The following is a 15,209-nucleotide window of genomic DNA, read 5'->3' as shown; positions in this document are numbered from 1 at the left end:
ACTGGTTGCTCCCACCTTGAACCTGCTGCTCGCGTCTGATCAAATATATCACGAAAGCAACTTCAGCAATGGTGAAGTTTACGACAAATATAGAAAAGTTACCTCCGTAGTTTGTTTTCAGTGTAACAGCGTTGGCCTTTAGTCAGGGTCGGTGGCCCTCAGCACTTGTCGTGTTCGCCGCTTGTCATCTCTGGTTCCCGTCCATCCAAACTTCAGCTAATCGAATAAATCATAACAACTTTTAGCAATGGTGAAGTTGATGACAAATATCAAAACAAACTTTACCTCGTCAGCCTGTTCGGATTGTAACAGCGCTGGCCTTGAGTTAAAGTCGACGTCTCACAGCACTCCACGTGTGGTCGCCGCTTGTCGTTCATCAGTGGTTCGTCCAGAACTCCAGCCTGCTGCTCTTGTCTGATCATGACAACAACTTTGGCAATGGTAAATGTTACAACAAATACACAAAAATTACCTCCGGAGTTTGTTTTCAGGGTTGGCCTTGTTTCGGGATCGGTGACTCTCAGCACTTGCCGGGTGTTCACCACTTGCCATTCCATCGCTGCTGATCTCCCCCTCCAAACTTCAGCTGATCAAATAGATCATGATAACAATCTAGCAATGGATGTTTATGGCAAACATACAAAAATTACCTCAGCAGTTTGCTTTCATTGTAACAGCGCTGCCCTTGTGTAAGAGTATGTCGGTGTACGTGTCTTCATTGCTTCTCACATCGCTGGTTCCCCTCCCTCGAAAGTTCAACCTACTGCACACATCTGATCCAATAAACCATAAATTACCACAAAATCAAATCTAATATGATCATTAACAAATTACAGCCCTGGATTACTGGGCACAACTACACAAGTTAAACAATATTATGCCATAACTATACATTAACCAGTTGTGATACATAAACCACTTGTCAATCAAACCATCTCTTTAGTAAAACCCGGTGCCATTCGTCTCCCCAAGTCGCGTTGTTCTTCTGGAACAATGCCTCTTATGACGTCATCAACGTTGCTCTTGTCATCTGCTGTTCAAAATCTTTCCATACCCTGTGTTTGTCAGAATATCGTTATTTGTGCGACAGGCTTCCCAACAAACAAGTAACTTACATTCCACGAAGCGATCGTTTGTGTTTTGCCGGATCCGGTGATTGGTTGACGTCATGCAAATGTGACAAAACAGTTTGGGAACTGCGAGCGCGGTTTTAATTGTTGCGTCATATCGATTGTATATCAAATTGTAGTCACATATCACATATGAGATTATGTAAATCACATATGAGATTGTGAAACATTAAATTATGCGTTTGAAACATCCCAGAACCTCGTTTCAAACCGGGCCGTAACGTGAAGAACCGTGCACATCCTTCCCATTACGAGTCCGGCTAACATAAAATACAAATTGAACAAAAAGAAAATAAGGAAAGTGAAAATGAAAGAGAAATAAAACGAGACGCACACGCATGGAGGAAGGTTCTGGGAATGTCCTTATTTATTGCGTCATGAATAAATTATTGCGATTTTTTATTTAATCAATGCAGTTTTGTCAACATTTGAATGACATCATCTTTCCATGCGTCATCAGTGGGGAGTTCTGCAAAAGAAACAAACGCAAAATGCCATAAAATTTGATAATGAAACTAATATATGGACTAACTTAAAACTCAAGTGTATATAAACGAGTGTAACTAGTGTGGCCTCTCATATCACTGATGATGGCATGAGCATTTGCCAAAAGACTTCGTCATTAAACTAAAATACATTTGAAACAATATCTGGTTTGGTTTTAACACATAACTGCACAATACTCGTTAAATACAAGGGCTTTGGTATTGCAAATGTTGTTTAATGAAAACCATTGCATCAAACAATTAAGTTTTGTAACTGAGTAATGTTGCAATGCCGGAGGTTCAGCACCAATCAGCGCAAAGCGTGAAACCCACAGGCATCTTGGATTGCAAACGCCGGCGTAAAGGTCGTTGCAAACAAAACGACAAGCTAAAGCATTGGTTTCTTTCAGGGAATATGAATTCTTTATGGGTTTAATCATTACAGTTTAACGAGTAAATGAAACATGACAATTGAATGAAAGTAACTAAAATTTGTTAATAGAACCATAGATAAATCGACCATTAGTTATAATCACCATTTTTAAGTATAAAACAATTTGTTTGTTATGTGATAAACAAAACCCGTGTCTACGCGTATTACAGACAATGAAACTATTTAACCAACGAACAAAGTTATTATTTAGAATTACTTAAAACCAACATAATAGTTTTATCCAGTTACCTTCAAGTGCTTCTCCTGCAAACTGCTTCTTCTTTCACGATTTCCACAAAATGAAGGAAATAGAAAAGTTTTGATCCTTTTTATAGTCAAAACAGGGCGTGACATCATGCCCCTGAAGAAAGCTTTGGCTCTTCCTTTAAATAATGGCGCGCTTTTAATCTATTTTGATAAAAATTGTTATTTGCCATTTTTTTGATTTTATTCCACCGGCACCAATATTAAATAGAATCGCATCAAAAACTCGAATCAAATAGTAGGGTACAGTTATAGTTATCATAAAGTTACATGAAACTGAATTGCACATGTAAATATACTCAATTTTCTGACACATCTTTCTTGAGAAAATAAATAAAGTATTTTTATTGTAGATCTTCTGTTTTAGGTTTTTGTTTACAACAAACAAAATAACGTTGCTATATTTTTTTTATTAATATCTAAAAACATAAATATTGTACTTAAATGTTATTTTTTACCTTTTTTTTAAGTAAATTCGGAGATTTGGCCTAAAAAGCGTAATTATTCAAGCAAGACTATTAAAACACTGGTAAAATCATTGAACCGTAAAATTCAATTGTGTCTCCTAGCAACAAGAGGAGACGCTTAAGCTCAATGTTGAAGGCGCATTGAAAGTGCAACTGTAATTTAAGTCGTTTTTCGTAAGTTTAACCAACCAAAATGTACATTTATGCAGCAAATATTGGTGTAACTTTGTATTTATGTTGAATTTCAGAATGTAGGCCGTGATCGGTGCAAATTAGATCACTGAATGTTGGAAAGGAACGCCGGCAATTTGTAATTGAAGAAACACCAGTGAAGAAACCAGGTTGTTTAGCATTAATAATAATAAAATCATGGCAACAGGTACGTGGGCAACATTACCACTTGCAACAGCAACCATTGGTCCAGAATGCTGGCGTGATGCGACTGTGAAAAACATCAAAGTTTCACAAAATGTCATCCAAAAGGGTGACAAAGGAACTGATTTAGGAAGACAGTTGGATCCACTGCCTACACTTAGGGACAACTGCGTCCAGCAGAGCAACGCAAAAGTTCACAGTTATGTGAGGCAAACCCGAGCAGTGGTTGTAAAGCTGAGAGAAAGCCTTTTAGATACAAATGAAGAAATCAAATCTCTCATTCGTGGAAAAGAGGCCCTAGAAAAAACCCTGGAACACATTAGAAAAGATATTCTTCTGAACAAACAGAGCATTTATATCAGGACATCTCGACCTTCCAGAGAAAGGGTAAGATAATGGACTAAATGTGTGATTACTAAGTGCTTTTATTTTTTACATCTATATTTTGATCATGTTGTGATTAAAATGTATAACAAAAGGAAACCCAGACTGTAAACACAAAAATAATATGAATATTAAGACATTTCATGGCAATCTTTTAGTGGAAATGATCTTTTGGTCTTTTAGTGAAGTAGTATGCCTTAAATGTATAGTACATTGCAATTGGAGATGTCAATTTGTAAATTAGGTCTGCTTTCACCAGAATTGTCATGTTTGCCAAGTTTTTTTCACAACAGGAAAGCAATATCAATAAATAAATGAACATATCATCTCACTTAATCATTTATTGCAAGTCAATACTTGTGTTTCAACACCGGCTGTTGCCATTTTCCCCTTACAAAAGTTTATAAATTGTGTACAAAGTATAAAGTTTGATGTGCGATAAGTTATGTTTTGATTTGGTTGACTGTACCCTTCAGCACCGAAAAGGTTTTGACACTTCTTGTTTTGCTTTATGCTCAGCTCAGACCTGAAACATGTCAGTTATTGTACAAAGTCGTGTGGGTTGTGTATTGATATCATGTTTCTGTAATGGATATAACTGAAATGTCATTGAAACCAGTAGGTCACATTATCTGCTGACAGTAACAGCAGTTAGGAAACAGTTTCTGAATTGCTGAGATTTAAACAAGGTCAAAAAAGGTCATTTAAGATTGACCTTATTTGCTCTCAAAATTGTGTGCTGCAACTATTTTAATGACAATCCAGTTGTTTTTTTGTTTTTTATTTACACTTACAATATTATCAATTGCCTATTTACAATATTGTTTTCTTCTTTTCCATTTGTAGGTAGTCGACGGAGCTGACAATTTGCTGAGCACTGAACGATTGTCACTGCTTCGGATCAAACGCACACTTGAGGGCGAGCTAAGAGCAACTCAAAAGCAATTACAGGTTTTATATCAAGCTTGTTTGTTTCTTGTAACCTTAAATTTTTCACGGAGATTACCAATCTTGTGTTGTTTTAGTCAACAGCTGTTTGTTGGGACTTTGTGCCATAGATTATATTGTTTTAAATCATTTTAAAGGTGCTGGCAACTGCTCGCAAACGATTGTCAGATACACTTCAAGAACGCAATCGAGTTTTGGATCTTGTAACTCACGCTGTGTCTTCAGCAAGACCATCTTCAGGAAGGGTTTCTGCCCGACCAACATCACCAACTGGAAGAAACTCAACTGGGTAAATATAATTTGTTGCTTAAATGAAATATATTGCGTCACTTTGAACAAAGTTGACATGAAAATATTACATAAAAAAGCAAAGTGAACCTAAAATGTCAAATTTGAAATTAAACATTTGATTTAAGAGTAGTTTGTCTTTGTATTTTAAAATAAAGGCATCATTTAGTTGCAATCTACACAACAAGATAGAACATAACATTAAACACTATTTTTAAGGCAAATATATATGTTTAAATGGCAGTTTTGCATGATTTGGCAACAATAAACATATATCTCATACACATTATGTGCAAAATTGCAATCAAAATGGCGTTTAAAATACAACAACATGTCGTATTACTTCAATATATCCACGTATCGGTATTTGTAGCGAATTGAGCACAGCCGTCAGAAATTTGTGTTCAAGAGCACTTGTCTACGGCGTCGGCCACTTTCAATGTTTTCCCAAACCTTTCGAGTCTGCCCGCAACGCCCATGAAAATCTCGGTTGGCTTTTATGTAGCAAGCCTATTGTCCCAGCATCTATTGTTAAGTTGGATTTATTACCACAATCCGGCCCTTCAGCTTAATTCTGTTACAACATTTATTCTACCGCAGACCTAAGCAATGTAACTTGATCTGTCTACTTCGATTTTGTGTTTATTTAACCCCTAAATCCAAAACTCCAACGTCAAAAGATAATAGTACACTGCTTTTTTGTCATCAACACCAACCACTTTGCCACCTAACAAGTTTAATTGGTCATACTTTATTGTCGCGTCACTCTTACCCACTTATGACGTCAGCGTATTGTGACGTATTTTCAGAGCTTACGAACCACCGGAAACACCAGAACCGGATCCGATTGGTCCTTACACTCCGGAAGCGGCCGAGGCTGTCCAATCAGCGACCGACGCGCGTCAAAGCTCGTCCGCACTCAGGCGTGAAATTCGTGACGTCATTGACAGGTGACGTCATAATTAAAAAAGGAAATTGTTAATTTACATAATTCAGTAACTTTTATTAGTTATTCAAGTATTAGAACGAGTTTTTTTGTAATTCAGATGCCAGTCTGAGCAGAAGATGGCACACATGACTGTCAACAACGGAATGACGCAGAAAATTGCTGAAACGGTCACACTCACTGTAAGTTATTACGGACTGCTAAGTTATCTACAGCATAGAATCTGTGCAACATTATACGTCAAGACGCGCAAAAGTTGAGGTTTTTACATATTTGTTAGGGCGTTATTAGTTGAAACTGAACTGAAAGTGGAGCTTACAACCAAGATGTTTTAACTTTTCTCTTAGACATCGGGTTTCAACCCTCTTCCGGCTAGAAAAACTTTCGGCATAATTTTTAGGTTTCTTGCGGCATAATTGGTCTATGTTAACCTGCTGTTGTTACCATGTTTGGTTTGAAACTGTTTCTAGACTCCAATACTATGATTATTCAACAACATTGTTTGATTTTCAGCAACATCTACAAGTGAATCACGGTGAAAACAGAGCAGCTATTCACAGGTCACAAAGGCATTATGACCTCACAGAGAAGGCGCAGGGATACTCGCTCGGTCCAGTTGCGTACAACGATTTGACAACACGGGAAAGGTTGAACCGACCTCTGGTGAAAGTTTACCAACGCCACCCTGGAACGCAACTGCCCGAAGCTCACAACTTGATTGAGGTAAGTAATGTGAAAAACTGACATTACACAGTGAACTTACAACCCACATTAACTCAACTGTCACTCAAAATCTTGTGCATTTAAACTTTACTTTGGTGATGTCACTGATAAAGTTGTAATTTTAATTTTTGTCTTTTGTAAAATTTTTCGTCAAAAAACTTTGGTTTGAACGACTTGCCCAGTCTCAGTTGAATTATACGTTATCGTAATTTTAATTTTAATGGCCAAAAACGCGAATTGTGCAACAACACCTCTAGCACAACATAGCCCTTGTTTTATTATTTTACCACTTAATTTTCACCTTGTACGCTAATCTAATTAACGCTAATCAGTGGTGCGATTCATCTGGTTCGCACCGGTTCCATAGAACCGTCTCACGAAATTTTATGAGATCAGTTTAGCATTACTGGTTACTGTCAATGGACATTTTGTAACAGAATCGGCTGAAAAATAGGACTTTGGTGACAGAACCGGCTGACAAAAAAATTGAACCTCACCACTGCTGAAAACCCTGTTTTTTGCTGCAGGGCAACGTCGGTCTGTCTCAGTCACTGAAGGCAACAAGTCGAAACGTCGCTCTGCTTCATCTGGCCAGACTACGTCTAAGCGACGATATGAGAGACAAGAGAGTTGCATCAAGTATCGACAGCGCCATCGTGCGGCTGCGCAGACGTCGAAGCAACTACCGCTGGGTGATGGAAGGAGAAAACCTGAATGTTTAAATCAGAGCCTGAGGATTTATTTTTGAAGTGTGATTTTTTACTGAAAACTTTTACAAATATTTTTCACCGCTGAAGTTTTCGTCTTTTTAGCGACACTGTCACTTTGTTACGACACAATTACGCCTGTTCTATATTTGGTTACTAGGGTAACCAGTATATGCGTTGTCTAATTTACTACCTACCTTTTGTTAAGGTCTGTACATAAATATTTACAAGTTAGAAAATTGCGACTTGAGATTAAACCTTGTTAATTTGCCAAACGTGCACGTTGTGTTTCATTCACTTTAGACTTTGTGCCAAATTCACTTAATTAATTCAACACTTCCAATATGCGATGGATTTTTATTCACTGTCAAGAGTTAGAAGATTTGTTCCAATAAACTTTAATACAAATTTTATCTCTATTTCTTTGCTGAAATTTGGCAACTTGGATTTTTCTAGATTTAAGAAAGTTACATTTCCTTCACAAAACGTGAAGCTAGGTTTGTGAAAGTGTCCTTATAGTGTCCCTACAACTCTGATACGACGAAGCAAGTAATGTCACAAAACAAGGTTTAGGTATTAAACATTGCACTGCTGGGATATGAAGCCCGCTTTAGTTCGAGAAAAGTAAGCAACATTAGCATCAACAAGTTAACATTGTGAAACTACAACATCACTAAAACATACAACAAATCTGAACGAACTAAACGCAACAGTCTTTTCCTGAAATGCACCCTACTATATTCTCCAACGACCTTCTGTATACAATGGATGCGTATGTAATTGACACAGCACGTAATCATTATTGTAAAACATGTCTCCAAAAATCGTTTGATAAATTTACAACCAATACAAAACAAGCATATACAAAACCCTATGTTTAGTACAGCAATATCTTCCTGACTTAATCTCCTCTGTTTGTAAAACCTCCGTCAACCAAAATAGTTTGACCTGTGATAAAAGTAGCTTCATCCGATGAGAGGAACGAAACGATTCCGGAACAATCATCCGGAAATCCAACTCTGCCCAGGGGAATTTTAGCACGGACACCATCAAAAAAAATTTTCGTTTGTGGTGACATGTTTGTTGGGTCGTTGAAATCGGTTTCTATCAAACCTGGAGCGATGCAGTTGATCCGGATATTTTGCCTGGCAAGCTCCGGAGTAAGAACTTTTGTCAACGAAGTTAGAGCTGCTTTGCTGACCGAATAAACTCCAAAATAACTGGTTGAATCAGCGCCTGCAGCTGATGACATCACAGTTATAGAAGAATTAGGGCGTGACGTCATAATGGGAACGCTTTCTTGAATTAATTGGAATGTCGATTTGAGGTTGAGTTGCATTATATAATCGTAAGCTGGTTCCGGGGTTTGCAAAGTTGGACCATGATGCAAATTTATTCCCGCGTTTGAAACTAAAATGTCGAATCCGCCGTAGATATTTTCAACCTCCGTGAGTAAACGCTTCCGGTCATCCGATTTACCCGCATTACAAGGAAATCCGATGACATTAGGGTTTTCATCCTGCAGCATGGAAACCGCTTTATCGATGTTTGATTGTTTCCTGCTGCTCACAACCACATCAGCTCCAGCCAGCGCCAGCCTTCTCGCTACAGCGAAACCGATTCCTTTTGTCCCTGCAACTACAACCGCAGTCTTTCCTCGCAAACTTCCAATTGTCTGCATTGATGACGTCATTAAGCTTCGAACAATCAAACTCGAATTCATTTTGTCTGAATCTTCTTTCGCGCAAAAACATATGAGCAAAGCTTCTAAAGTTGGAGAAACTATTCCAAATAGTCACATCAACATTTGCTTCTCAAGCATTTGTAAGACATCAAATATGGGACACACAATCGTTCACATCGAAGCTTAATCTGTGTCAACTCTGAAATAACGATGTTGTGCTTACATACGTCATGTTTTGCACATTTCCGGAATCGGCTACGCTTCAGCAAAAATACTGTCATAATTTTTTAAGATGTTGAATTTGGGCTGAGGTAAAAAAAGGCTTGATTCGGGCCTGATGACTTTACACTCTGTGTCATTATTTCTTTAAATAAATTTAACTAGCCACGCATCCAGTTACTGGACCTGATCTAATGTCAAACAGCCCTAAAATGCCTTGTTAAACAAGACCAACTAAGTGTCAGCATTTTAAAAAATTAGGTAGCTTAAAAATAATTAAGCCACTTGAACCCCACCATCTTTCATAACACAGGTGGTTAGTTTAATGGGGCTTTTTCGACTGGTTCCACCAACATCCCAACCCCAGTCGTGCTTACCAACAATGCGCCAACGTCACTTTCTAGTGAGTCCCTGTCATAACGCTTCATAATATACCCTTACGCTGTAGCTGCAACTCGTTCAGCCATCATCAACCAATTGTACCGGCCCCTAATCCTTTAACCCTCAATCGTATATACCTTGCATGCGGTTATAGTAAGCCGAAAATAGCTGCAACGTCAGCAGAATATTTGTATTCCTAACAAACTTAGCTGATAATCTTTCACCTGTTTAAGTTATTATCTACCCAAACCAACTCAAGATTTTGTTTGTCCAAACTGATTAGTGATTGCTTAACCTCGTTCGACATGTTTCGTCCAGACACAAAGTTACTCCTCTCGCTAATTAGTAAATTACTAAAATATAGATTCTGGACGAATAGAATAAGTTTAAAGATGTTAAAATTCAAGTTTTAAACATAGCGAATATTACTAGTTGCAATAAATCAGAATAAACTCAACTCCACTCTTCGACATGTTGCTTGTCACAAATCAATCATGTTTTGAAACTAATACTGCAATGCGGTTTAGTCCAGATTGTTTATAACTTAATTATCTCCTGTTGTGTTAAAATCCGCTAGTTTTCGCTGTAGCCTATTTGTTTTTGCACGATTCCGAAGTTAGATGTTTTCTAATGATTACTTGCGCTGCAAGCTGATTCTATCCTTAAGCGACTTGATCGGACAGAAAACAACATGAAAACCACGAATGCTTTTATTTGTCGATTCGAAAAATCGTATCTAAGCGTTCATATTTAATCCTGTAGGTTGATTCAAGTTTTTGTCAGCCAGTTCTATCACAAAAGTCATATTTTTCAGCCTGTTCTATCACAAAAATCATATTTTCAAGCCATTTCTGTTACAAAAAGTCCATTGCAAGTAACCAGTAATGCTAACCGGTTCGCTGATCTCATAAAATTTTGCGAGACGGTTCTATAGAACCGGTGCGAACCGACTGAATCCCACAGCTGGTTTAATTTCCTCTGTTTGTAAAACCTCCGTCAACCAAAATAGTTTGACCTGTGATGAAAGCAGCTTCATCCGATGAGAGGGACGCAATAATTCCGGAACAATCATCCGGATATCCAGCTCTGCCCAGAGGAGTATTACGGAGCCCTTGGAAGTACTCTTTCGTTTGTGGTGACATGTTTGTTGGGTCGTTGAAATCGGTTTCTATCAAACCTGGAGCGACGCAGTTGATCCGGATATTTTGCCTGGCAAGCTCCGGAGTAAGAACTTTTGTCAACGAACTTAGAGCTGCTTTGCTGATCGAATAAACTCAAAAATGATCGAGTGACGCAGCCCCTGCGACTGATGACATCACAGTTATAGAAGAATTAGGACGTGACGTCATAATAGGAACGCTTTCTTGAATTAATTGGAACGTCGATTTGAGGTTGAGTTGCATTATATAATCGTACGCTGGTTCCGGTGTTTGCAAAGTTGGACCATGATGCAAATTTATTCCCGCGTTTGAAACTAAAATGTCGAATCCGCCGTAGATATTTTCAACCTCCGTGAGTAAACGCTTCCGATCATCCGATTTACCCGCATTACAAGGAAATCCAATGACATTGAGGTTTTCATCCTGCAGAGTGGAAACCGCTTTATCGATGTTTGATTGTTTCCTGCTGCTCACAACCACATCAGCTCCAGCCAGCGCCAGCCTCTTCGCTACAGCGAAACCGATTCCTTTGGTCCCTGCAACCACAACCGCCGTCTTTCCTCGCAAACTTGCAATTGTCTGCATTGATGACGTCATAAAGCTTCGAACAATCAATATCGAATTCATTTCGCCTACGGAACTTTTTTAACAAATAAAATAAACAAAGTTTTAAAAGTTTTCTTCGCAATTAAAATTCCTAAACTTTATTTTATCTCATACGTAAATTAAAGTACGCCAGGCTCACTGAAGGCGTTATACCGAATCAAGGCGGTCGCCAAGCATTCCCATATGGCAAGGCGTAGGCTCGAAAAATTAGAAAAAAGCACGCACAGGTATTCAAACCCACACGACAAAAGTCTTTCCGGAACTCGCGTCCTAACAACTGAGCCACACAGGCTCAGTGGTGAACCCGCTGGAAGTTGAATCACAAGCACCGTTGCCTGCCTTGCATGCTGCACATGTCAGCTTTGTAGTAGGGGATCGCCAGATTCTACAACACAACAAAACAATATGTGACGGTTTGCCTAGAAAAGCAACAAAGAAGTGGGAACAGGACTTGAGCCTCGCACCAGATACCACCCCTTGGGAAAGCTGTACTCAAAAGTCTATAACTCGATACATATTGTACATAACAAATCGAATCCAAACGTCCTTTTCAAATAAAACTAAACCTGCGTGCCAATGTAACAAACGAAGCACTCATCCACTCCTTTGAAAAACTGATTCCGACCAATGTGTGTTTCTGTCTAATTATAGAGATGGTCATTGGCCACGCTGTCCTTATTTATTTCATGGCTTAAGGCGGCAATAAACTCGAATTTGAAAGTGCATTTAACACAAATAAACTTCCGACCTTTAAGGTAGCGTGGGCCGGCCTTTAGTCTTACGTGTCGCTTTTTGATTGGTGCTATTTTGTATTCTCCCCAATCTTTCTATTTATTGTGTCTTTAACACTTTACCACCGCCAACTAAGTTCAAACGAGGATATCCGAAAAACTGAAAAACAAATTCTACTACAGCACGAAGCGTAAGAAAGAAATAACAAACATTACAAAGAATGACTGACGTATTTTGCAAAAAAGCATGAATGACAAATGTATACCGGAAAACATTATTCGAAAGGGAAAAGAGTTTTGGAATCCAACGATTGTATGATTTTGGATGAATCAAATTGTTTCGTAAGTTAGTTCCTTTTTTGACCCGGTACAATGTTTTATTTTTTTAGTAATAACATGATGCATCAGTTATATTTTTATATGAGCACTTTGAAACAACTACGAAATAACAAACAACGAAATAAACTTAAAAATATCCGACATAAAACATAAATTTCGTAATACTAAAAAGGATTTTCGTTTTGGACAAAAAGAGATCTCTAACGGTTCCGTAAAAGAAATAACATGTGTTCGAAAATGCGTTGGATTTGGATTGTTTACATTTTTGCCTCAACACAAAAAAATGCCTGATCTCCAAATAATTTGTGTATGAACGAAACAGAAAAGTCTAAAGAACTTCCAAACACTGCCAGTGAGGAATTTGAACTAGAAGACGAGTTTATCAAAAACCGGTACCAGGTAAAACCAATAACTTTCAGCTTTCGTTACTTCTGCTACAATCTGCATTGGGTCAGTTGTTTAATGGAATTAGTTTTACTTAATATAACTGTTTCAGTGCCTACGCGTTGACTGGACTTGCAAGTTACCACTGTGTTTTTTTTTTTGGTGTTCAACTTTCACGAAACCTTTCCAGAAGATAATTGCAATAACACCTAAGGCAAATCTTTTTGCATCAATTTTAAGTGCTACGTATTTTGTTTTTTAGGACACCTCACATTTTCTTTGGGTGAAACGCGAGGCAAACCCACCAACAGCGTTCCCTGACAACAAACAGCAACATTATTTATTAAGGACCAACAGTGGATGGTACGAAACTGACTGGAATATGATGCGTTGCATTTTAGTAAATTAATTTTAAAACATGGTTGAACATAGTTTTTAATCCAACTAAACTATATGATCAGAATGTTTCGTATGACAACAATATTTTTTAAACTTTAACCTTATTAAATAAAATAATATGTTGACAATTATTGACACTGACGGTTAGGTGATTTTTTTTTGTAAGTTAGGTGATTATTTGCATGACAATATGTCTAAAATTATTCAAAGGCATTCATCACATGGAAACAGTGAAATATTTGTAAAGGACAAAACTAAAATTCCAACATCAAGTCTTCAACACAAAAAAACAACAAACTACCAACAAAATCCAACCTCAAGATTTTGTGTTTTGCAATAAGTGCAAAAAATGTCAGCTGTCGCCAAATTGTGCTGGAGGCACAAGGGTTTGAATATAAGATTGTTCAATCTGTCTCAAAAAAGATTTGCGTCAGGAGATGGCTTGTCCTCCATGGACCACGTTCTAGCTAACATTGGCACGAGGGTAAACTTACCACACTTATATGAAGTGATATAAACAACTGAATGCTTTTGTTTTGAATTCCAGAAAGAAAATGAACAAAAAGATGAAAAAGCTCAATCAGATAGCACACCCCAATCGGCCAGACAGTTAGCTCAGCAACCTGTATGTATAAGCTTTGTAAATTAAATAACATTTTCTGACAATTCATAATTTGTCATTAACATAATTAACACCACATGTTACCGGTATGCGTTTTTTACAAAAAAATTACGCAGATTTATTTTTTCTGTTTTTCAGGTACAAGAAACTTCAATTAGCACCAAAAAACCAAAATCGTTTGCAACGTTACTCCGCAATTCTGGCTTTATACATCTTGGTCAATTCAAGAATTCATATGCTGTTGGAAAAATTTTGGAGGTACAATCAAAATACCAAACTAATAATCTCATAAATCATGAGCAGTTTTGTGTTTGGATAACCAAAGTATTCTGTGGAGAAAGATAGGTCACAATAAACATATGGAGCCTATGTAAAATATTGCATTATACATAGTGTTGGGATTCAACTTTTTTGTCAGCCGGTTCTATCACAAAAGTCATATTTTTCAACTGTTCTATCACAAAAGTCATATTTTTCAGCAGGTTGTGTCACAAAATGTCCATTGACAGTAACCAGTAATGCTAACCGGTTCGCTGATCTCATAAAATTTCGTGAGACGGTTCTGTAGAACCGGTGCGAACCAGCTGAATCCCACCACTGGTTATATATACATATAATGATGCTGACAGTTTGATCACGGGAAAAGCAAATAATATTGTGGTCAAAGCTTTTCTTGCTTTTTTGACACCAACTGCATGTAAATCTAAAACTAATTAAAATGTGTTCAGATTCAAGACAACAATGCATTTGTGGACTTTGGGGGTAAATTTCACTTTGTGTGTCCGATACCTGAAGAAAATCAAGAAGAGTACCGTCGCGGTCGACTGGTTTCAGTCATGCTTCACGATTTCGAATTATCAGCCAGGTGACTTTAATTTTTCTGTTTCAGTTTCATCGTAAATATATGAGTTTAAATCATATCAAGTAAACTTTGCAATCAATAGGACTATGTACTCCTAAACGAAACAGTTCCTAAAAAATGCCCCGATTCCTAAAATGTAACTTTGCAGCTTATTTAGCGTTAAGAAAACTGGTTCATAATGAGTTCATTGGCATGACGGGCATTGTAACTTGTGCAAGAAATTTACTTTTCATTTTTTTAGATTTCTAGGAGCATCAAAGGATACAACTTTGCTTGAAGCTAGTGGGCATATTATTGGATTACTGAGAAAACGGAACAGAGAAGAACCGAAATCTTTTAAGGAAGAATTTGACCCCTTTATTGAACCAGAGCCAAAGCCGTAGTCGTATATTTGTAAATAAATCTCTTTTGTTTTGTTTCAGTGGCAGTGGTTTGGTTGCATTTTACCACAAGGTTGTAACAATTACAACAGGAATGATACATAATACTGATGTTTTGTATCATTCATGGAAGCATTGAAAGCATTCTAGTTTGCACTATTATTGTTGTGAACAAGAATGCATGACAGTGCAGTCTAGATATTGTTGTGTTACACTGTACGGTCAGGATTGATTAATTGAAAGGTAATGGCTAAATCTTTGGTACATTTTAAGCAACAGGCTGGAGAAGATT

At 37.6% G+C, this 15,209-nt stretch overlaps 2 protein-coding genes, 1 long non-coding RNA gene and 2 pseudogenes across 3 annotated transcripts; 2 read left to right on the top strand and 3 right to left on the bottom strand.

The window, feature by feature from the left end:
- Window positions 1-9: 9 nt before the first annotated feature.
- On the bottom strand, window positions 10-2,422 carry LOC145205519 (uncharacterized). Its single transcript, XR_013853676.1, has 7 exons — window positions 2,298-2,422; window positions 1,116-1,599; window positions 651-1,055; window positions 473-586; window positions 286-414; window positions 103-216; window positions 10-35 (listed from the first exon to the last, which is right to left on the bottom strand). It is a non-coding gene; the product is annotated as an uncharacterized LOC145205519 (long non-coding RNA).
- Window positions 2,423-2,901: 479 nt separating this feature from the next.
- LOC145205250 (tektin-like protein 1) lies at window positions 2,902-7,563 on the top strand. Its single transcript, XM_080077923.1, has 8 exons — window positions 2,902-2,953; window positions 3,028-3,541; window positions 4,385-4,489; window positions 4,624-4,775; window positions 5,584-5,724; window positions 5,821-5,902; window positions 6,234-6,443; window positions 6,971-7,563. Exons 2-8 carry the CDS (start codon window positions 3,149-3,151, stop codon window positions 7,163-7,165), a joined length of 1,278 nt encoding a protein of 425 aa, XP_079934049.1. The 5' UTR covers window positions 2,902-2,953; window positions 3,028-3,148; the 3' UTR covers window positions 7,166-7,563.
- On the bottom strand, window positions 7,557-9,900 carry LOC145205251 (dehydrogenase/reductase SDR family member 4 pseudogene; annotated as a pseudogene).
- Window positions 9,901-10,632: 732 nt separating this feature from the next.
- LOC145203710 (dehydrogenase/reductase SDR family member 4 pseudogene) lies at window positions 10,633-12,464 on the bottom strand (annotated as a pseudogene).
- A 52-nt stretch (window positions 12,465-12,516) lies between these two features.
- LOC145203709 (small ribosomal subunit protein bS1m-like) lies at window positions 12,517-14,958 on the top strand. The gene is made up of 7 exons (XM_080075985.1): window positions 12,517-12,669; window positions 12,917-13,017; window positions 13,264-13,537; window positions 13,601-13,678; window positions 13,814-13,933; window positions 14,404-14,540; window positions 14,779-14,958. Exons 3-7 carry the CDS (start codon window positions 13,403-13,405, stop codon window positions 14,918-14,920), a joined length of 612 nt encoding a protein of 203 aa, XP_079932111.1. The 5' UTR covers window positions 12,517-12,669; window positions 12,917-13,017; window positions 13,264-13,402; the 3' UTR covers window positions 14,921-14,958.
- Window positions 14,959-15,209: the final 251 nt, after the last annotated feature.

The sequence above is a fragment of the Phallusia mammillata genome, chromosome 8, assembly GCF_965637545.1.
Source record: "Phallusia mammillata chromosome 8, kaPhaMamm4.hap1.1, whole genome shotgun sequence".
In the NCBI taxonomy this organism is placed as follows: Eukaryota; Metazoa; Chordata; class Ascidiacea; order Phlebobranchia; family Ascidiidae; genus Phallusia; species Phallusia mammillata.
This window is presented reverse-complemented; position numbering and strand designations above follow the sequence as displayed.

What these genes read in the sequence shown, in the direction of transcription:
- LOC145205250 (XM_080077923.1), top strand. Translation starts at nt 3,149, where the DNA reads ATGGCAACAGGTACGTGGGCAACATTACCACTTGCAACAGCAACCATT. An exon ending in CAACTCAAAAGCAATTACAG is followed by an intron (nt 4,490 to 4,623) that starts GTTTTATATCAA and finishes ATCATTTTAAAG; the next exon opens with GTGCTGGCAACTGCTCGCAA. An exon ending in AAGCTCACAACTTGATTGAG is followed by an intron (nt 6,444 to 6,970) that starts GTAAGTAATGTG and finishes TTTTTGCTGCAG; the next exon opens with GGCAACGTCGGTCTGTCTCA.
- LOC145203709 (XM_080075985.1), top strand. Translation starts at nt 13,403, where the DNA reads ATGTCAGCTGTCGCCAAATTGTGCTGGAGGCACAAGGGTTTGAATATA. An exon ending in TAGCTAACATTGGCACGAGG is followed by an intron (nt 13,538 to 13,600) that starts GTAAACTTACCA and finishes TTTGAATTCCAG; the next exon opens with AAAGAAAATGAACAAAAAGA. An exon ending in GATTTCGAATTATCAGCCAG is followed by an intron (nt 14,541 to 14,778) that starts GTGACTTTAATT and finishes TCATTTTTTTAG; the next exon opens with ATTTCTAGGAGCATCAAAGG.